Source organism: Alligator sinensis, unplaced genomic scaffold (assembly GCF_000455745.1).
Source record: "Alligator sinensis unplaced genomic scaffold, ASM45574v1 scaffold104_1, whole genome shotgun sequence".
In the NCBI taxonomy this organism is placed as follows: Eukaryota; Metazoa; Chordata; order Crocodylia; family Alligatoridae; genus Alligator; species Alligator sinensis.
This window is the reverse complement of record NW_005841867.1, coordinates 3,966,554-3,990,527: the sequence shown is the minus strand read 5'-3', so window position 1 is coordinate 3,990,527 and position 23,974 is coordinate 3,966,554. Positions and strand designations below refer to the sequence as shown.

The following is a 23,974-nucleotide window of genomic DNA, read 5'->3' as shown; positions in this document are numbered from 1 at the left end:
GGCGCGGGCCGGGGGGCAGCTACCCGCAGAAGAGCGCCGAGACCCTGAGCAGCCAGTACGGCCTCAGCGTGTTCCTGGCCGGGCTGCTGCTCATGTTCGCCTGGGCCGTGCACGCCGCCGGCCTCCACAAGAGCCACCTGCTCTCCTATCTCATCACCCTCATGCTCGTCCAGCTGCTCTGGATGCTGTGGTACGTCTGCCGGAGCTACACCCAGCGGAGGCTCATCCAGGAGAAGGACACCCACGCCGGGGCCCGCTGGCTCCGCTGTAAGTCGCTGTCCCTGCGTCCAGCGCTCGTAGCCGACGAGCGGCAGCCCCTGCCCTGCCCCCGCGGGGCGAGTCCGGGGCCAGTGCTCCGTTATGAAGGGGGTCCTTTGATTTCGGCCTTTCCCTTCCGATCTGTCCCGCGCCAGGGCTGACACATCCCCTCTTCGTTGCGCGCTTTGGTCCTTCATCATCATCTTAGTAGTTCCCCTTCTTCGAAGGCGAACGATGCCCCCAGTGTCCGTATCTCGTAAGGCTGAAGAGCCCCCCCCTCCCACCCGCTCACTGGCCCGAGAGAGTGGACACATTAAAAACATGGCATAGATTAGATCAAGCACTTTTGAGAGCCCTTGACTGGAGGAATTTAGGTTTCAGGGAAAGTTTGCTTTTCAGACAACGCCATACACTAGCATCTGTCATGGGATGCATCTGCGGTGGTGGAAGTCTAGCTGTACAAATAAGCAATTCCTACTTATTACATGGGTGGTAGGATGGCAGGTGTGTGCGCGATGCCTTAGAGATATGCAGAAAAAGACAAGGTACCCTCCCCTCCCCAAGGAGTTGGCAGCTGACAACATGAAGTATTTCAGATAGCCCTTTAGGCAAACAAAAAACTACTGGCAAGTCTTGCAGTGGATCAACTTTATTTGCAGCAGGTCTCCCACACCTGGACTGTAGGCATAGGGTATCTTATGCAAAGTTGTGGTAAAATCAGATTAGCTTAAGGCAATGCTGTGTTTCAGGGTCCCAAGTCAAAAACATAACTTTTCATATCTTTGATGCCAAGGAAGACAATTCTTTGAGCAGCAGTTATGACTACCACTTACGTGAAAAACATTAGGAATGATCTGGTTATTCTAAAAGACAAGATCTTCCAAGACAAGTTTTATTCTTTTGCAGCCCCCATAGCTGCACCTGTTAAATTTATTACTATCATTAATGGTAATTGCAATTCTTATTGTTCAATTAAAACCAATACATGCCATGTTCTGCACAGTCACTCTTCTAATAATTTATACTGGTAACGTACCATCAAATGAGTAGTTAATGCCATGTATTTATTCTTTTCTGTAATATTTCCTTCTTAGCCAAATCTCAATAACTTAAAACATATAGTGTAAATCTTCCTTGGATGTCATTCGCCCAAGTTTGAATTTGGCTTTATTTTGAACCAAGTTCTGCCATGTTTTCTCACACAGAAAGACAATTTACTCTTTTGGAATTCCATTACTCTTACTGAACATAAGAATAGCAGAATCTAATCCTTTGTCTTTTTTGACACAGTCTTTCACTTGTCCTACAGGATGAAATGAAACACACAATCTCTTATCCATGTCCCCTGCCACTGCAGAATTGTTCTTTATTGTATATTTTTGAGAGCTTTGCCCAGCGCTTGGACTTCCAAAGCTTCCCTGAAATGGCTACTTCACAGTCTAATGATTCTCCCTTTTGGGGATTCTTTTCCTGATAATCAGTTCACACTTTTCAGTGCTTTCTTATTGTTTGGATGGTTTTAGAAAATTCTTTAAACCAATGTTAGGAGAAGAAAACCTGTTTAGGCTTATATTAAACTAGGCTCCATTACTGTACTACTTACTCTGGTATGACTTATTTTGCCTTAGAAGTGCAATACTTCTATTAATCAATAATTGTATTATTGATAATGATTAATTCATACAAAATGATTACTTAGTAGATTTTTGTCAAACTTGGGAGGAAAAGACACATTTTCAGAACTACTTTCATCAAAAAGTTTTCTCCAATTTCAATATTAGCTAGATTTTCAGAATGGGCTTCTTTGTTCTCATTGTAAAAGAAAATGTGCATTAATTACCTAGTAAAGGACTAGAAAATGATAATACTTGCCCATTTAAGATATATATATTTTAGCTAGTGTATACCACCCCAGTAAAAACTGTATGTGAGCAATTAATTTTGTTTTCTATCCATAATAAATATTGAATAAGAATTACTGGACCAAAAGCAACATAAACCTAAATCTGTACATTAATTGAGTTTGTGACTATTGTACAGTTAACCAAGATGTAAAATCAATTCAGTGAGCTTTGCAACAGCTAGTCACAATAGGGTTTTAATTCAACCTATGAATTTCTAAGCAAATTATTTTGTGTCTAGATATTGGCAGGTGGAACCTAGAACCTGTTCTTTCTCCGGCTGTTTGCTGTACCAAGGACACTTCCTGCAGTTTGAATGCAGGCAAAGCTTCATTTGATTTCAGTTGGGGAATTGCTTTCATTAGAATTATATGAGCATGCCCCAATCTAACATCATCTGAAGTTTAGTCAAAACCATACACAAAAACAGTCCTTTATTAGACGTACTCCAGTGTGACATTCCCCTGCCTGGCTTCCATGGTGAATAAAGAGCTCTGGGCACTACAGAAGAAAGCAGAGAAGATCAGCCAAATGAAGTCAAATAGGAGAATAGAAACAAATTGTTTATTCCATTCCTTTCTCCAAAGAATACAAGCTACATCTAAAACATAAGTAGTCAGATTAATTTGCATTATAGTTCTTGGCAACTTCAAACCTACCTCTTCTTTGTTTGCACTAAATCATTTGACATAACCCAAAATGATACAATAATTATAGAGTGGCACTTTCATACATGCCTTGCTCTGGCTTGCATCTTCACCCATTAGTGTCATTTTCTCTGTTATTCTCAGAAAGTGGTAAAAACTAGGTCAACATGAACAGTATTTTAAAGCCCTAATATGTTGATGTGTACAGATTTCAACAGTCTTTGAAAACAATTCCCAGTCCCTTAAAATCATCTGTTTAAGTATATGTAATGTCCACTCATCATCATGCACCACTCAGATGCAAAAGGTATATCTGAGCAAAAGATGCAGGCAGTAACTATTTTTGTTTCCAGTTGACAAGGTAACTTTTATATTCAGACAAAAATAAATATATAAGGTATGTTGAAATAGTCAGGAAGAATATCCAAATAGCAACTTTGATTTTTAAAATGTATTTGTAGGTGGCTCTTTTGTGGGTATTTTTAATAAATTACTCATACTAGTTATATCAATAGGATTAACAATATTAATTCCCTTTAAAATAATGTTAATTCCTTCCTTTAAGAATAAAATGTACATGACTAACTGCCCAGAACTTACCACATCATAATTCAGTTAACTTCTGTATATAATTAATATTAAGCCTATGCAAACATTTACAAACATGAGTACATTTATTCAAATAAATAGTCTGATTGTGTTCAATGGGTATACTAAAATGAGTAAAATGATATATGCCCATGAAGTGCAGGATTGGGCCTTGAGCTTTTACATTTTAAGAGTGAAAATTTGAAGCCAATTTCTCTGCTGGTGATATCCCAAGAGAATTTGATCATTGGTCTCTTTACATACAGATTATTTGTAAAATATAGAATTAAAATCCTAATGGAAATTAAATCTTTTAGGTTGCAGTCCATTCTTGCATATTAGTTAATAAAGGGAGTGAACTGTGTTATTTTAAAAATGTTTCTGGAAAAGTGAGTTTAATATATTTTTCTCCAGTGCATATAGTTTAGATTCTCTTGTCTATTATAAAGTCTCACATGAATAACTAGAAGAATACACTATAAGTATGAATAGTTCTCCAGATATCACCAGTTACATTGTATTTTTTAAATTTTCATTCAAACAATACTTAACCTTAGTAGGATATTTAATGTGTTAGTGTAAGAAAAATGGGTCACTATTTTATTTCTGAATTTTTATTTTTAGGAAACAACATATACATTATCCTAAAATACTAATTTCAGTGAAATATTTCATGTTAATAAGGGGATCATGATTTTGCTCATTTTGAGGAATATGATATTGAACAGAATCAACTCTTGTGATATCACGTATCATCTTTATTCCATTTATCATCTTTATGCTATAAACCTCTATGGGGAATAAGAAATAAAGCTATTATTATTCATGATGGTCTAAGTTCTGAGGGTCTTTAGTTTTCACCTCGTCTTTACTCAGATAAATTCTAGTTAAAGTTAATGGGAATTTGTCTGAGTAAAGATTTAGGAGAGTACTGAATAAGGAACTTGGAGTTTGGTTCAGTAATTTGATCTCTAACTGTGTTTTGTTTAACTATGCTGATACAATAAAGTTCAATAGCAACACACTGCTATCTTATCATACAGCTTTCAGAAATCAGCTTATCTCTCTAAAGGAAAAGCACTGGAGGTATGCTAAAAACATTAAAGAAACTATTATTGGAAAACTTTTAAAAAGTCCTATATAAATACCTAAAGAAAAATACTAAGTTATTTCAAATTTGTGGTTAAAATAATTTTTCCCAGCATAAAGTCTAAAGTCTTTTAAGTTTCTTTCAAAGAAGAAAAACGTACAAATCATTATATTTTTGGTCTGTGACTTATAGTGGTTCAGTATAACCCTATGAACAATGGAGAGGGCATACCAAGTGATTGTATTACTTCCCTCTGTAGAACCCTTGGGTCAGGAGACTGTAACATTATTGTTTAGCTCTCTGAGTTGTATAGTTTGCTCTGTAGGTATATAGTACATTAATTCATTTCCCTGTATAACTGTTTCTGTGCTTCAGTTACTTGAGGGTCTGATCTGGCAAAGTGCTGAGCACTGTCTGCAAGATGCTGAATGGTCTCAGTTCCATTTTGCTTTCCATGGATCATGATTAGGCTTTAATGATAATAATAATAATTAGTAATAATTATATAAATAATAATAATTTAATAATAAGTTGTGAAAGGAATTACATGAATTACACCAATTTATTTAATAGAATTGACTTGTTTTATGAATGTTTACCTATATTATTGGTCTCTAGATGTAACCTTTTCAGAATAAGAATTTTCACTTGTTTATATAGATTCTCTGAGGACACTTCAAGTGTATATTAATATTTTTAATATTTTTTTCTTTAGGTGGGATTACCTTATTTGCAATGATTACTTTAATTATGGACTCTTTTAAGATAGGCTATTTTATTGGATTTTCCAACTGTTTATCTGCAACTGAAGGCATTTTTCCTGTTACACATGCAGTGCATACTCTTTTACAGGTAAAAGCCACTGTATAATAGTTTTTCTCACCAAGCAGAAGTTTTGTCTTTTCAATGCCACATGTACTAAGTACAGTTCTAATGTTCTACAAACATTAAGGCTAAGTACAGACAGTCAAGAAGCCTGAGGCTGGATCAGTTCAATCTTTTCAGGTTAGTCTAACTGATAAGCAAGTGAACAGACATTCACTTTTGATTCTGGAAATTCAGTCACATGCCTGCAGTGACCTAGACCAGAAGCTGGGGGGTGCTAGAGCATGCCTCCCTGCTCCGCTGGAGCAGACAGCTTAAGCCAAAGCTATCCCACCCACCCTGTGAGGGGCGGAGGGGGGTTGGGGAGGTTCAAAGCATCCTGGGATGCCAGGGGATGGTGAATTAACTTGAATTTGGAAGAGATCTGGGACAGAAGTTCAATAAACTGATTAACCTAAACCAGTTAAGTCTGATACTACATCCATCCAGGTTTATCTTAAACTGGTTTTGGCCATTTTAAAAGCAGTGTATGTGAACCAAACTTCTGGGCTAAGTACAGATGGTCAGAAAGTCTAAGGCTGAATCAATTCAGTCTTTACAAGTTAATCTAGGCTGCATAGATTGAACTGATAATCAAATGAACAGACATTCTCTTTTGATTCCAGAAATGCAGCCACATGCCTGCAGTGGCTCAGGCCAGAAGCTGGGGGGAAGGGGGGAGGAGAGGGCACTAGATCATGCCTCCCTGCTTGGCTGGAGCAGACAGCTTGAATCTGGAGGGGATCTGGGATAGAAGTTCAATAAACCGCTTTAACTTAAATCATTTAAGTGTGATACTACATCCATCCAGGGTTATCTTAAACCTGTTTCAGCCATTTTGAAAGAGATTTATGTGCACTGAATTTCTGTTGTGTTACAGATTTGAGCTGGTTTTCAATCACTTATACTGGTTTATGTGTAATTCTGTCCCTAGCCTAAAGATTAAGTTTTAAAGGCTAAACTTCTATACATGCACATCCCTTTCTGCAGCCAAAGTCAAATCTGTGAAGGCAAATTGGGCAGCAAGCATTAAGTTTTCCAGTTAGCAGTAAACAATGCTTCTTGGTATCTGAAAATGCAATAACTGCTCATACATAGAGGTGTATGTATAAATCTTACATGCAAGTAAAGAGGATGTTCCTAAATTTGAAACAATACATCTTTTCTTAGTTCAGGTGTGGCATATGACTGTTGTCATTCTCTTAAATGAGAGGGTTGGTTAAATACATTTGACTGTTGCTTCTGTATGGGACTTAGAACTTGCCCTACTGGTTCAGTTTCTTGATTCATCTACTCTGGCATCCTGTTGCTGGCAGTGGTAATGAATGATACTTCAAAGGAAAGCAAAACTCCTCTATAATGTGTTTTTTTTAGTTATGCAATACTTGTACGTCAGGGAAATTCCTTCCTGAAACCAGTAAATGATGGGTTTTAACCCTGAAGCATGATATTGGACTTTTACCCAATTATTATTGGGTGCATAGCAGCGCATGCAGACAATTAGCCCTGGAACATTTTCCTCTCCTTGCTAATTCTAGACATTTCTCTCCACAATATCTCGTGGCATCAAATACTGCACTTGATTAGATGTTTCATTTTCTTTCACCAGATAATGACTGCTACAGCTCAAATGCCTTCTAACTACCTCTCTGAGGGTAAAATCCTGGCCTTACTATATTCAGTAGATTCAGGATTGCAACCGAAATTTCTTCAAAATCTCCTTATCTAGTATTTCCACCCTTCACATGTCAAAAACAAACATTTCAATGCTCTTCCACCTGTAGGTCTGCATGTAGCAATTCTCACTAAAACCAGCCAAGGTCCCTGCCTGCCACTTACTGCTGTGTGTAGGAATCAGAACACAAGACAAGAGAAATCAAAGATTCTCTTGGCTAAAACTGATAGTTAGCTAACTCTAAGAAAGGATAGAAGAGAAACATATCCCAGGAAGATCTATACGTGACAAATTTTCTTACTACTTTGTATTCAATATAAAATCTGAACAAGTAGAGAGGGGGTTGCTAATTGCCTCTGTTAAATATAATGGTGAGACTTATTTCTCAACTGGTTTCATATTTTGCTTTACTGTGGTTTAATTTGCTTAAATTTATTGAAGCACTGCTATTCTTATGAGTAACTTAACAAATACTCAAAAAGCACAACTTCGAATTATGCAAAAAGGGCTGGAAGAGACCTCAGGAGGTCATCTAGTCCAAGGGTGTCCAACCTGCAGCATGTGTGCCACAAGTGACAAAGGCAGCTTCTCCATGTGGCATGCAACAGGGAAGAGGACAGGCAGCACAGCAATAGATTGTGCAAGAGAAGAGGATCAGAGTGGCACTTGGGAAGGGTACAGGACTAATTTGTGGCATACCTGCCAAAAAAGTTGACTTCTATTGATCTAGTCCAACTTCCTGTTCAAGAAAGGATCATCTCTGTCTACACTATTTGTACAATTATAGGGGGAAAAAATCAACAAATAAAATGAACTGCATCCAACCCAAATACTCGAGAAACTTTTGGTTTATATCTTCTTTTCCATAGAGTTCCCATGGGTTCTGTGAGCAAAAGGACTGCTGGATGGACTTTATATTATCATCCCTATTATTACCTCTTAACCTTACTTTCTATTCCCTTTCTGTTTTTTCTTCCTGTACTCTCAATTTCAGAGCTTGAACAAAGGTTTTTAAATGATTTTACTTAACTAGAGAAATTCCACTCTGTTATGGTAGCAGATTCTACTGAACCTATCATGGAAATGGACAATGAAGCAGGAAAGTCAAAGTATATACATTTAAAGAGAGATAAGCCAGAGCTGCAAAATTCAGATTTAATTTCAAACACTGATAACATTTAGAGTTATTTGGTGCATGTGAATTTGGTAAAATGCTTCAAATGCTTCAAAATGCTGTTTGAAATGCTTCAAACAGGTGCACACATTTGAAAGAATGTTGCCCATAGCAGGATATAGTAAGTAGTTGAAGTTTAGGAGTCATAGTTTTGCCAAAAGCTTGCCGTTAGATAGAGACCTGTATTTTCAAAACTATCCATTAATTTTAAGTACTACTATTCTGTGGGGTAGGACTTGAGTCAGATGTACTGAGTATTCATAATTCCAACTGAAGTCAATGGAAAGTGTAGGTACTCATCCCTTCAGAAAGTCAGACACTGGGTGCATTTAAACACGTGCTCTGGGAGAGGGTGGGGGGCACTTTAATTAGAGTTGCTCTGAGAGCTGCTCTAATTCAAGCACCTGCAGCATCATGTGTATCAGCATCCCTGCACTGAAAAAGGATGGTAGGGGCGCATTAACTAAAGCTCATCAAACGAGCTTTAGTTAAAGCACCCCGTCACCATTTTTTAGTGCGGGAATGCTGATACATGTGACTCTGGAGCCTGCTGGAGCATGGTAATTACCATTCATCCAGTCTGTTCTGAAGTGCTGTATTTACAGCGTGTTGGAACAGCCTCACTGCATGTCTGTAGGTGCCCTGTATGTCTCAAATTTGGCATAAAAATTAGGCAACTGGAAGTAATGGACATTATTAGAATGTCATTTTTAGAAATACCCCAGGTATATTTTACATACTCCCCTGGGCTCATGGGCAGATACTAGTGTAGTTATACAATACATTTTAAATTCATGTTATTTTTAAAGGTTCCATGGGGAAGAGAAAAAAATTTTGGCTGATCCTTTCCAAATAGTTTACCTATTGTCAAACTTTAGCGTCTTTGGAACCTAACTGTGCAACTAAAGCCTCCAAGTTTCATGCCAGTATTCCTATGGAACCATTTCACCATCACCTTGCATTCCTCATTCATTGCAACAAATAGTACAGAGAAGGAGAGAGCGAGAGAGAGAAATCTTGAAGTCCTCATTCTATTATCCTTCTAAAATATGAGAAACATCTTTGATTCTTCTTTTACCTCACTTACACTTACCTGCATGCCCAGTTTCCAGCAAATCATTTTTACTTCTTCCTCTTTAATAAAAAAAAAAATGTCCACACTATCCTGATGGCTGTTACTTCTCACATGCTGTGGTTTGTCCCTCAGATTGTTTCTTATGACTTTCTGTCTTGCTTCTCCTAAGCTACTTTCCTCCTCTTTTGTGTATTTAATTCTACCTTGTATCCTTTCAGTGGATTGTCTATTACTTCATTAAGTTCAATATCCTCAGCCTCACTATGCCTTACAGAAGCATCACAGGATGTGTCTACATATGCATTAAGGCACTTTTCCTAGTATGCATTAAATTTAGTACTTCCAATGTGAGGTACTAAACAAATGTGCATTAAACTGCCTTACTGCACAGTAACAAATGTGCACAGTTTTAAAGTGACGCTTAATGCACAGTAGCCTATTTTACTGTGTATTAGCTTAATTGCATGTTTTTTATGTGATGCTTTAATGCACAGTAAAATAGGCTACTGTGCATTAAAACGCACATATAGATGCGCTCACTGCTGCCTACTTTTACTCCTAAAGCTCCTTCTATTCACCTCTCCTAAATGGTCCTTTCTCTTTACCTCCTCTTAGCTTTGTGCCTTTCAGCAGGCCACTGCCTTATTCTGGGATTAGTCTCATTCCTTGACCACAAGGAGCCACCTCTCTCTGTAACTCTCCTTGAATTTTATTTTTTTTCTAGGAATTCTCCTTACATTGTTCTCCTTTCCAATAATTTCTCATCTGAACCACTGTCCTGTAACTTGCCTCCTGTTTCTTATATGGTTTCTTATTTTAGGCTGTCAGATACTTGGGTTAGGAGATTTAACTCATTCTACCATGCCTGTAAAGCTGAATGTGAATGTACTAGCTCACATCTTTTAATTGATAATAATTAATAGTAATGGTTCCTTGTTGATATGCAAAATAAAAAAAAGTATCCTTATTAGCAGTCTCAGTTAACAGATAAGCTGAGATAAAGTTGATAAATCAATTAGTATTTTGGAGCCCAACTGTGCTGCTAAGCTCTCCAAGTTTCATGCCAGCATCCATATGAAACTAGGGGTGCTGACAGATGTGCAGCTCCCTGCTCTAACTCATGTTCACTGTTGGGTTTGGGGGTGGAGGAATTGATCTCAACTTTGGAGATGATCCAGGAGCTGCCTATCTGTTGCCTCGTTCTCCTATCTCCAGTCTACCTGCCGTTTTCCAGCATAGGCTGGGCAAGCCCCAGCCTGGAGTTTCCTCCCTTCCCTTCACCCCATTCCCATCCTGCAGACAGCACCAGGGGTGGGGCTGGGCTGCATCAGCCAAGTCCTAATTTTATGCAGGGACAGACAGAAGTTAATAAAGGTGCTCTGCTTTGGAGCCCTCAGCTGAACTCTCATTACATGAAGGTTAATTTGTCACAGGATCGGGCATTTTTAAAGCACTCTGCAGCCATGCACTTCTGTCAGGGAATGGCTGTAGAGCACTTTCAAGGGGCCGATTGTACAACAAATGTCACTTCTGTCAGTGCCTTAGATGTTTCATTCCATTTACCATCTTACTCTTCTTATTCATTGCAACTACTAAATGGCTGTGTCTACACAAGACACTTACTGCTGCACAACAGCATTGCATGGCATGAACCATGATGCAGTGCTACTGCACAGTAGTAATGAGCTAGTGTGTAGTCAGAATCACCAGGAAGCCATGCAGGGACACTACTGTGCAGTAATGCCAGTTACTGAACAGTCATTTAGTACTTGGGTATGCAAGTACTAAGCGACTGTGCAGTAATAACTGTGCAGTCAGCAGCTTGTGAGACATGGCCAATATGTAGGGACACAATATTAACCTCTTACAAACTGAAATGCTCCTTTCAGAAAACATGGTTCACAGGCAAGGCAGTGCACAAAAGATTGCCCGCTAGTGTTGCTCTGCCTGTGTTGTGCAGGTGATTTCAGTTTGGCACTTATGTGATTTTGCAATTTCCTTCATTTTCACCATTAAAAATGAAAAAAACAGTTTTATCAGCTAGAGAAATCTTAAGGTTTATATTTTGGATTAGTCATATTAAAAATGTCTACTGTTGAACCATTCCATTCTTTTGCACATATGCAAGAAACTAGTTTCTGAGTAAATGGTACAGGGGTCATTCTTATCAATAGAGCTGTATGGAAGTGGCGCTGCACCAGTTTACACCAGCAGAGAATTGGCCATTGGTGTTTTCCTATATATCTACATTCTTTGCTGAGTGTCTTTCATGCATGCATGCATAGTGACATTTACTCCAAAGAGTAAAGTTTATCTGTATTTATTTCCATTTAGGTGTATTTTCTTTGGTGTCATGCAAAGGATATAATCCAGTCTTTCAAAACACTTGAAAGGTAAAGTGAATATTATTAAGATCTATAATATTAATTTTAGTTTGTATGAATGGAAGTACAACACTTACTCTAATGTGGTAAACAGTATTAAATAAAAAGGAAGATACTGAAAATTTTTGGAATCAGATTCTCTTCTTACATATGTTGGTACATCCCAAAGAGTTTCACCTTTGTGAGTGAAGAGAGAATTGTTATTTTAATTAGCAATTTTAAATTAAATAGTTTTAATACTTTTGTAGCAAAAAATATATAGAATAGGTATACATTTTCCTTTTAATTAAAGTTATGGGCAAGCTTGTTACGGCATAATGACCTTCCATCTTTTGGAGTTACACTTATTTTTTCTCAGGGTAAGGAAATATCATCCATATCTCTCAAAAGTACAGACTACATTTTCTTTGTTTAGTTGTCTAAAGGGTATGGATACCATCCACTATGTAAAGTAGCTGTGTTCTTTACAATACATTTAATTTCTTATATTAATCTTTATAGGGGAGTGCCTATTTGGTTTAGCTAGAAGTGTGTAAATATACAGTGTGACAAATTCTGATTAGAGATATAAACATATAGCTTCCACAACAGTCAGTAGGAGTTGAACACATACCTGATGGCAGAACTTGGCTCCTATTCTGTAGTTTTTGTATCCTATTAATCTGAAGCAGCTAAATACACAGATGGTCTTAGAACGGATGCTTCTCTGAGGTACCAAAATTGGCTGATAATTATCTCACTTTTTGTTCAAGAATTTGCATATTGATGTTTGTCTGTATGCACGTACCTGAACATGTTTATACACATGCTAAATGTTACATTACAGAAAGAAAAATATAACATGAATATTGCTCTTGTTAGTCAGAAAGACAATACTTCGGGGCTTTATTCCACAGTCCTTACTCAGATGAATTTCCTCATGACTTCATTGGATAATGAAGATACTCAGATAAGAGTAAGTGAGAACTATAGAACTATAGAATGTAGCTTTATTTATATTTATTGTTACAGCTCGCGTCTTGAAGCTGATTCACTGAACACTAAGAGAGGGAGATATATGGGAGCAGGAGGAAGCAAGCAAGTCAGAGGGGTGTGTGGCTCAATAAGATTAATGCTGTTCTGGAAAGTAGGGGGAACCTGAGCCCTGGCTTGGGCCCCTGCTCCAGTGGAGCAGAAACTTTCTCAGTGCTGGTTATCCAAATCATCCAATGACTATTGAGTGCAAGTGCAGTATACTAGCTTCAAGAGGAGAGCATAGGCAATGCACACACTGTGGTCTGACAATCAGAATACCTTGCTAAAATGCAAATTTGAATCTCCTCTGAGTGAGTGAGGGCTTGAGCCTAGGTCTCTTGCTCTGTGGGCAAAGATATTAGGTTAAACAAGTTCTTCCTCTGTCACCATACTGTGTGCAGGGCAGTTGTTTCACTAAACTATTAATACATGGCTGAATATGTGCCATTTCGGTGCTGAAAGTGAGATATTGAAAACTCAATACTATGTACTAGCTTACTCTATGTAGAAGGTAGAGTAAGCTACCTTGTGCTTAGTGGGCACCTCTACACAAGACATTTACTGCGCAGTAGACTAATTAGCTGAGCAGTAAACATCTTGCGTCTACACGCATGCCCCTATTAGGCTGGAGTAAACTAATTTACTCAGCAGCAAGATAGTACTTGCATTTACTAGAGTACTTTACTATATTTTCTATATTTTACTATACTTTACTATATTATATACTATACTATATTTACTATATAGTACTTTACTATATTTACTATATAGAGTATTTACAAGCATTATCTTGTTGTGGAGTTTTATACTTAGCAGCAGCTCATGTGTAGATGCTTCCCCAGCTGGCTGGGGCAAGAGGGTGCTTCAGGGGGGGCCTGTCTGCCAGCTAGCCCCACATTGGAGCACTCTTGTGCCCCAGCCAGCCCCTCCACAGCACATTGAACAGGAGGGAGCAGCCCTGGGCTGGCAGGCTGACCCCTGGGGCCCCCTGCCAGCCAGGGCTACTCTGACCTGGCTCAACGTGCTGTGGTCCTGGGTGCATGTGCAAATGGCACATCCAGAACTATAAACTCCAGAGCAGTAAGCTCTGGAGTTTATTGCTTTGTATTAACATGCATGCGTAGACATGCCTAGTGTCTACTAAGAATATCCACATAAGGATTTAGTGTACCATAGCTAGTAAAGTCCCACCCTAGTTTATTGTACATTGTGTAGACAAGCACTGAATAACTGAGGCATTCAATGACAGGCTTGCTATCATCATATATTATATTGTATAATGATGAAGCTCTACAGACCTCAGGCAAACAAGGTTTGACATCTGACAAATATTTATGTAAAATACTGATCTTAAAACATCAATCCAAAACAAACTACAGGACTAGCCAAATATCCATAGAAAACAAATCAGTAAATGATTCAGAATTTTTTCTTTGGGTTCTATTCTTTTCTGGTATTTGCATACCATACTATAAATGCCAATGAGCATTATGTAAATACAAAAAACCCATGTATTAATGACTGTGCTTACTTATTGAGACAGGTATGATTCGGTGATCCATGTTCCCTTGGGAATGGGTCCATCTCTAACACATAGGAAGTCAAGTCTGGACACCCCTGAGGCCTTTACTAAGTTAAAAGATTTTTCAATATTTACCCCATTAACTGTGCCATTAACTCACTTTTTGCACAGCTTGGGGCCAGTTGATGCAACCATGGGAGTACTCTTGAAACGTTTATGATATTTTGGTTTTTTGCTTCCATTACTGGCTCCACTCTAGGAAAACAATAGAGCCTATGTTAGGTACTACATGTGCGCATTTAATGCACAGTAACCAAAATTACTGTGCAGTATGGGCACGTGTCTACATGTGCACACCTGTACTGCACAGTAAATATGATGACTTATGCCGACTTGAGCATAAATTTGATACCTGCATAGGTATCAAATTTATGGCTGATTAGTTACTGCGTAGTAATACACATGTAGATGCCTTACTGTGCAGTAACACTTATGTGTGTGGACTGACTTAGAACTAACTTTAGTCCCAAGTCAGTCCACACACAGCGTTAATGCGCTTTAATGCCTGCATGTGTAGACACTGGCGTATTGTTGCTTACTGCACGGTAAGTTAAGCTGGAGTAAATGCACGTGTAGACATGCCCAGTGGGCACGTCTGCATGAGACAATAAATGCACAGTAGACTAATTCTATTGTGTATTAGCGTGTCACAGCAAAAGCCATGCTATTGCACTAATGCACAGCAGAATTAGTCTACTGTGTATTAGCATCACTAAAAAGGAGTGTGCTGGCGCTCCTGCGCAGGAGCACCAGTTAGTACATGTTCAAATAGTACCTGTTATTACAGGTACTACACTTAATGTGCTGTAACTACGGCACATTAATGCTTGTGTACACATGCCCAGAATTACCACATCTACAGTGTGTCATTAAAAAATATTGTTCTGTTAAATCACAGAAAATACACTCAATGACTGTTAGTGGCATCATCTTGATCCCTTGATGCTATATGTTGCTCTTAGTACCAAGTAGTTATTGCAGATATAGGAAGTGTCATCTGAATAAATTCCCAAAGTAAATGTTACAGTCCAGAAATTTTTGCTCTTACCAACTGTTGGTATTAATAAACATTGGACGCATCTACATGTGCATTTGCTGTGGCACCAGTTTACTCTTGAGTAAATTGAGTAAATGTTGAGTAAAATGAGTAAATGGTGTCAGGCAGACATCTACAAGTGCAGAGAAGCAGAACCAGATTTGCTGCCAATCTGCTTCTGCTTCCTGGGGCCCTGCAATGGGCCTCTGCCATCACTGGCGGGGAGCTTCAGGCTTCATCTGCAGCTGCAAGAAGCTGGCAACCCTCTTTAAAAGCCAGCCCTGCTTGCTGATCTCTGGCCATCCAGTTTCCTGGGCAGGAGCTGCATGTGCAGTACAGGGGCAGCACTCTTCTCTCTGCCTCTGCCTCCCTGCACCACAGCTGCTCCTGCCCCTGGGAGCAAAGACCAGCACCATGCACTCCTGCTGGCTGTCGCATTGGCCCTGCTGACCCACCATACCTGGTCCACAGCTGTCTCACCCCTCCTGGCTCCCCTATGCATAGCAACTGCCTGCCCACCTGCCACGTGCCACCCCAGGGCCACTGCTGCACATCTGTGCTTTGACTGCGTCTGTCTGGCCAGACCCCAGCAGGGACACTGATGATGGGTTCAAGGATGCCACCGCTGGGGCTGCTGTTGCGCTCCTGGGCCTCCAGCCCCACTGCCTCTGGGCCTGCCAGGCCAGCCAGTACTGGTGGCACCATGTCATCCAGCATACTTGGGATGACAAGCAGTGGCCGGAGGCCTTCAGGATGACCTGGGCCACCTTTTAGGATTTCCTGGAGCAGCTCTGGCCACACCTGAAGTGGCAGAACACTGTCATGTGGCCTCTCCACAGACACCCGACACCCTTGCCCTGCTCAAGCTGGACACCCCCTAGCCTGTGGTATGTCAGCCACCTGTTTGGCGTGGGCAAGGCCACCACTAGGGAAGCTGGCTTCAAAGTGTACAGCAGCCTCCAGGATGTGCTGGGGGACACCATGCTCTGTCCATGACCCTCTGGCAATGATGGTGGGGTTCCATGCCCTGGGATTCCCCCAGTTCATTGGGGCCCTGGATGGATCCACATCCCCGTCACTTGCCCACCCCATGGAGACCTCCCCTACTACAACTGGAAAGTCTTTCACTCTGTGGAGGTCCGGGCCATTGTGGACCACTGTGGCATAGCACCTTCATGCATGTGAGCACTGGCTGGGTTGGCAGTACCCACAACACCCACATCTTCAGAAACTCTGGCTTGCTGGGCCTGGGGAAGAGTGGGTGCTTCGTGTTGGGGGTGCTGGACCTGCCACTGGGCACCGTGGTGGTCCTGCCCCTCCTCATCTGGGAGCCCGCCTACCTGCTCCTGCCCTTGTTCATGCGGCCCTATGCTGGCTACTTGGAGCCCAACCAGGCCCACTTTAATCAGTGCCCGGGCTAGACCCATAGCCCTTACCTCCTGACTATGCCCAGAGCAGCCTCTCAGCCTGATGTTACTTCCTTCCTCCTGCAGCAAACTGAAGCCCAGTTTATATGCCTGGGTCCAAAATTTTTGCCCTCATCAGGCACCTGGCTGCTGCCTTTTTTTTGCCCTTAAAGTGGCAGGGACCAAAAGTGCCCCGCCACAATTACCATTCAAAGTAAGGTTTGAAAGATGAGCTGGTGAAATGAGTTTTCTTTACTAGTGAAGTGCTTGCAATGTGTTAATTGTGAGTTTCAGATTATATGCAAAAGGACAGCTGAAGAATGGATCAGATAATCTATCTGAAGGAAAGAATGCAAGCAACTCTGAGACTTGGTGTAGGAGAAAAAAGACTTGAGTAAGCAGTGGGAAGTGGATGAAGAAAGAGTAGATTGTTCTTAGAAAAATACTACATTATTCTACAAAATACGTCAAAACGCTACAGTTTGCCACTGCAATGTTATGACCATTATTGTACACATACATTATTGTAATGTTTTGAGCCATTATCCTTTTACTTACTCCAGACACCTTTATCTTTCATCATGTCTCAAATGGTTTGCCTTCAGAGAGTGTGGTTTTCCAAGCCTCTAGGAAGCTTAGCCCATAATGCCCATTACTTTTACTGATTTAAAGCAAGTAGATGGTTTTGACAGTCTCAAATGGGGAATGTTGTTCAGGAAATGAAAATGGAGTTGTGAATGGGGTCAGGAGGAGGTAGCTTAAAAAGAATGTGTACAGTGGGTGTGAGAAAGGAGCACAGAATACTTTGGGTAGGAGTAGCGTCAACATAAATTGCTTTTTATTTAGACTGATCACTTATTGGCTTGAATATGAACTTTTATATGAGCCCCTTCAGGAAGTTGCTATATAATAAGTGATTATGCCCAAAGAATGATGTACACTAATTTTGATAGTAATGCCACTAAGGCAGGGGAGGCCAACCTTTTTAGCAGGTATGTCACAACTTGGTGCCACCTCAATCCTCTTTTCCTGGCCTATCTGCTGCTCTGCTTTCTGCTTCCTGCCCTATCTCCCCTGTGCTGACTGTTCCCTCCCCAATGTTCTGCATGCCACACACAGAAACTGTCCGTGCCACTTGTGGTATATGTGCTGCAGGTTAGCCACCCCTGATTTAATGGATTGTCACAAATAATAAGTATCCTACTTACAGTGCAGATTAATGCACTAAGCCACTCCTTTTCACTACAGAGCATGCTATAAGGAAACTTTTTGGTCTGCACTATTGTCATTGCTTGCTAAATTAGTGTCAAACATTGTACCTATCAAAAAGTGATCTACCCTGCTTAAGATGAAGTGAGATCTACTCCTTTTTATAGATTCTATCAATAACTAATCTGTTTTTTAGGTTTGGGGTAATCCATTCTGTGTTTACAAATTTACTCTTGTGGACAAATGGAGTATTAACAGAGTCTAAACATCAACTAAATGAGCACAAGGAAAGGCTAATCATGCTTGGTTTTGGAAACATAACAATAGGTAAGCTAAGGGCTCAGTACCTTTTCAGAAGTTCTCCTCTAACACATGATAGTATTAAAAACTATTCCACTAAGATAAAGTTATATACTGTACACAGCTACCACTGAACAAATGCCTACTACTACTGGCTATAATGCTCCAGGTCACCTATAACTCCCATTTACTTTAGTGGAATTGATAGTGCTCAGCTCCTCAGTGGATCAGAGCCAGAGTTGCAAGAATGACCACAGGTTCCAAACCAAATAAATATTATAAATATTTATTTTGATTAATAAAATTCCCCAAATACCTCTCTATTAATAAATCATGGTTGTCAACCAAACAGCATTTTTGTTAAGAGACATCAATTACTTCCTTGTTCTTAAGGGAAAACATCTAATGCACCCAACATATCCAACTTCTCACATGAGTGGTTACCTCAGGTGAGTAGTCACGCTGAATTTAAGGGAGCTCGCTATATAAATCAAGATTATTCATTCAAAACTTGGTTGCAGGACTAGGCTCTATGTATTGTAATTGTAAACTTTCTCCACCAATATGTCCTGGATTTTGGCAAGCTTAGTCTTCTGGATTTTGGTATAGTTTTCTGAAATCCTGGGCACCCTCCACTCTCACTGAAGTCAAGAGAAGCTGGGGGTGCTCTGCAATTCAAATGGGAGCGGATTGGAAAAGTTTTCTTCCATCCCTGAAACCTTTTTGTACTGTTGTGTGCAGCTTGGTTGCCATTACAGGGGAGAGGAGAGGAAAGGCTTTTGAAAGAGAAAGTAAGCTAGCAACTTTTGCATTAATATTTTTCCCTGAATGAATCCAATAACATTTGGATCCTAACAACTACTTGTACTGCCTTTGCAAAGGGAAACCAAACTGACCACATTTTTACCTTTCTCTAGTTTACACTGCAGATTAATTAATAGTAATCTGGAATTTCCGATTCCTCCTATTTAGAGTTAAAAGTCAACATCCGAACTGGCAAAAAATAATCTGCTTAATATAGTCCATATTTTTTAAAAATGGAATGTAGTTGCACCTACAATTTACAAGTTCAATCAGAGGGCCAATCCAATGACTATTGAGAGCAAGTGCAGTATACTTGCTTCAAGAGGAGAGCATAAGCAATGCACACACTGTGGCCTGACAATCAGGACAATCAGAATACTTTGCTGAACTGGAAATTATTCTAAGTGACACAACATCCGACTGCTGCTACAGATCAAATAGTGAGGGATACAGTTCAGAGGCTCTCAAAATGTGGTCCATGAAGCACTAGTGGTCAGTGAAGTACTTACTGGTGGTCCCCAGAGAGCAAACTGATCACAAGTTACTGGTAATTTCTTCCACAGGTAACTAAATATACAAGATGATATACCCAATGCACTTTCCTTATTATGTTATTGTCTCATTATAAACAAGAAATATTTATCAAACAAGGGAATCTAATCTCTCCCTCCTTTTTAGTTTTAGATGACCATGCACCTCAATGTAATTGTTCAACAACAACTCTCTGTTCAATATTTTCTCAAGGAATATACTATCTGTATCCTTTCAACATAGAATATCATATTTTGGCATCAACAATGCTGTATGTTCTGTGGAAGAATATTGGACGCAAAGTGGAACACCACCAACAACACAAAATACCATTCAAGTTTCATGGCATAACAATTGGCACAATTTTTGGACTAACTGTGCTGACTAGCACCATAGCAATTGTTGTTGTGTATTTGATTCAGATTGGACGTTCAAAAATCAAGAGTGAGTTGGCACTGACCATGTTTTATATATATGCTATCTCAGTACTGACCCTCATGTGTACTGCTGGAATTGTTGCCCTTCTAATTTACAGACTAGAAGACAGATCATTGGATAATTCAAAAAACCCTGCCAGGAAACTGGATGCAGACCTACTGGTTGGTACAGCTTCGGGATCATGGCTCCTTTCGTGGGGTTCTATTCTAGCAATTATCTGTGCCCAAGACCATCCACAATATACGTGGTATAATTTGCCTTATTCCATTCTGGTTATTATTGAAAAATATATTCAGAACCTCTTCATCATTGAATCCATACATCAGGAACAGGAAAAGGTGAATGATGACATTAAAACTCTTCGAATAGTAACTATATCCAGGGAGAACACTCTGTCACTTACCCCATCCTTTAAAGAAATTTACAATGGGACAGTTGATGCTGACAGTGGAGAATTACCGTACCTGTTCAACAGAAATGTCTGTGTGAGAGAAAGCAGTAGCAATGGTAGTCTTGAGGAAGACAAAAGTCAAGTTTTCAGTCCAGTGATACATTCAACCTCAGATTTCTCACTTTACAGTAGCAACTCTGTTGCTAACAATAAGAGAAGAATACTGAAGAACATTGCAGCATTTTTATTCTTATGTAATCTTTCGGTAAGATATTTTTTACTATAACTCATTAAATTAATACTAAAAAGCTCCCATATTTTTTACTATAACTCATTAAATTAATACTAAGAAGCACCCATCCCTGCCAAGTCTGCAAAGTGTATTTGGGTAGAATTTGGATATCTTACTTCCTGGGCAAGTGTCTTAACCATTAGGCTAAAATGTGGAAGTGTCCTCCTGCTCCCCTTCCAGCATCATTACTAGTTTTGTTTTTGTGCAACTAGCATTTCAAGGACTTACATAAAATTTATTCACACACTCAGGCCACATAGGTTCATAACAAAGTACAAGCAGCTGTAGCACATCCACTCTGAGCATGCTGAAAGGCAAGGTGGGTTATACCGGGGGGGGGGAGTAGAATATAAAATCTGTGTAAGTAGTCCCACAGTACATAATGGTAATGGTACTTCATTTAGCTATGTGTCGCATTGTGTCGCTTGCCCACTGGAAAGGGAGATCGATACACACACACACACACACACACTTTAGTGGTGTTTCATTTAAATCACAGAAAAATATGAATTTGGGGTTACTTTTTTAAAACCGAAAATTGGGGATTTTTAACTGAAAATTGGGGATTTTTTAAAGATAAGGATCTCCCAGCCCCATGATCGCAGAGCAGGGACACCTAATAGGTTTTTCAGAGATGGCAGTTTGAACTTAGAGTATCTAAGTTTGGAAACTGAGATTTAGGGCGTAGTCACATGTTCACTTGCAATGGTTCAAATCATTGGAATTTTCTAATATTGTAATGTATTAAAGTTAGTATGTTAGGGTGAAGTTAGATGTTACACTTATACTGTACTAAATCTCTGGAATGTTAAGTGGCATTAAAGTTAGAACATATTATGAGCAGTCGCATGTTAAGGATTAGTACCATTTCTTGCTTGCACTTGCCACTAGACGGCTGGTGAGCAGGGGCATAGCTAGGAGCCAAGATCCCTGGACTCTATCCCTACTCTGCGTGGAGGTGGGAGCTGGGAGTGGTGCATCCTGGAATGCTGGAGTGCTGCCAATTGCTTGTTTTATCTCTGTGGAGCAGAATGAAGTTACTGTAACAGGAGCTAGGAAGCACAGCCCAGAGTTAACCCTCCCCTGAGACACTGAGATGGCATTTAGCACAAGTTAATGAACTTTAACATGCAGATGTTTGTGTTTTTAAGTGCTGTGAGTGTGGTCTAAATGTAATGTGTAACTTATCCTTAGATACTCCTTGCCTGGAAGGGAGCCATTTTGAAATGCCACAGTGGCACCTTACATGTACTAAAATTGTTTGAATAACTGTTTATGTTTTAACTGCACTTAGTAAGTGTTAAATTGAAAGTGTGACACCAGCCTTATGCATCTATGCCTAGCCCCAATAATTAAAGGTATTTAGGTGTCTGTGGGTGATTTTACATATCGCCATATGGCGCCATTGTTACTGCACCATTTAGGATTTCCTTTTGGAAGTTCTAAATGATAGTGCAGTAGCAGCCCATACTACACCGTGCTGGCCACACACAGTTATTTTTAATTGCTACATTGCCTTAGCAGTACACTATAAAGAGGGAGTGCATTGCTACAACAGCATAGCTGCTGGTCTGGTTTAGATGCCTGTGTATGCTACATCACCATAGCACGTTGCTATCAAAATGTAGACTCATGTGTAGATGTGCCCTATTAGAATCTGGAACTTAAGTACCTTTGGAAATCTGGACTTTAAGCACTACAGTACAGATGCACACAGTGCTTGAATATCTTTAGAACTCTGGACCTAATACTGACAGTACAACTTCTCAGCCCATGAAAAAAAAAATTATGTTGCAGGTGCAATACTGCATTTTAAACTACCCCTTAATATATTGCATTGAATAGCAACTCAGATAAGATCTGAAGCCTTTATTTTCCTTTTTCTCACCCAGGAATAAATCAGGAGTAACTCTGCTGACATCTGTATGAGTAGAACACTGACCTAGAGGTTATTTAAATCAAATAATATTGGATCATTTCCAGTTTAGAGGGAATGAGCATGGTAGTGGTGCTGCAGTCACCATGGGCAAATATCACTTGATGATAAAGATCATGACTAACACTGTTGCTTTCTTTGTATGCAGCTCTGGATTCCACCTGCATTTGGTTGCCGCCCAGTGTATGACAATGGACTGGAAGAAATAGTTTTTGGCTTTGAACCTTGGATAATTGTTGTTAACCTTGCAATGCCTTTTTCTATTTTTTATCGTATGCATTCAGCTGCCTCACTCTTTGAGGTTAGTTGTAAGACATAATCTGTATATTGTCCATGAATGAATAACGAATGGAATGAATGATTTAATATGTGGGTGGTTGAAAGAATACAAGGAGCTGTTTAGAACTCAGCAGGTTCTAAAACTATTTTCCTAAACAAGAGCTTACTTTAATAGAGTTTAATATTTGATATTAATTTCCTCTGAATATTTGATTGCAGAATCAAACAGTCTCTTTTTTGGCAGAATTTTCAGTACTAGGTGGGTGCCATGTAACAATGTTAATTGAAAATGCTCCTGAATCTTTTCCTGTTCAAATCAACTCGTGCTTACCATGTGGAAACAAAATATGTTCTTCATACAATTTGTACTGGTGCACTTTTTTTCTCTCAGTGTTCCTCTCACTCCCTTGGATGGGATTTTTAAAAATGCCTTTGTGATTTAAGAACAGAAATCTTACTGATTTTCAATTAGATCTATTGCCCTAAATATCTTAGACACTTTTGAAGATACCACCCTTTAAGAGCACCTTTCTTTATAATGTAGACTGGAATCCAAATCTGTTATTTAGTGTGTGAAAGGAAATGGTATTTAAATCTCTGAATATTGATATAAAATCAGCATGTTATTATCATTTTCCTGAGTATATTGTTTGAAGATATAAATGCTATATGGATTTAGATATGGTATTGTATATAATTCCTTATGAGTAAAAATTTTTTCCTTATTATTGGATCCCTACTGTTTTGTATTTACAGTATGAAATAAGTAATAAAGCTAATTTCTTTAATTGTTTGGATAGGTTTCCAAAATCTGTGACAATATTTGGGAGAAAAGCTAGTTTTGTAGCTTATGTTCACTTCCAGAAGTCAGGAGATCAGTCATATCTTCCCAGCTTTGCTTAAGTTTTTGTGTGACCTTGTAGAAGTTGCTTAGCTTTTCAGTACTTCATTTCCCCTGTTTGTAAAATGAGGATAATAATGCCTACTTATTTCATACTGCTAGTATGTTAATGGAGGCTTAGTTAATTTCTCTAAAGCTCTGCAATACCTTTGGATGGGAGAACATATAGAAGTACAAAAATACGAGTATTATTCATAAG

General features: G+C 39.4%; 1 protein-coding gene across 1 annotated transcript in view; it reads left to right on the top strand.

Annotated features, from left to right (window-relative positions):
* Positions 1 to 22,914, top strand: part of OTOP1 (otopetrin 1) — a 26,829-nt gene extending 3,915 nt beyond the window's left edge. Inside the window, exons 2-7 of the mRNA XM_006016788.1 lie at positions 20 to 267; positions 5,200 to 5,336; positions 11,607 to 11,665; positions 18,100 to 18,230; positions 19,686 to 20,632; positions 22,744 to 22,914. Coding sequence (XP_006016850.1) covers positions 20 to 267; positions 5,200 to 5,336; positions 11,607 to 11,665; positions 18,100 to 18,230; positions 19,686 to 20,632; positions 22,744 to 22,914 — 1,693 coding nt within the window. The remainder of the gene's footprint in view (positions 1 to 19; positions 268 to 5,199; positions 5,337 to 11,606; positions 11,666 to 18,099; positions 18,231 to 19,685; positions 20,633 to 22,743) is intronic.
* Positions 22,915 to 23,974: the final 1,060 nt, after the last annotated feature.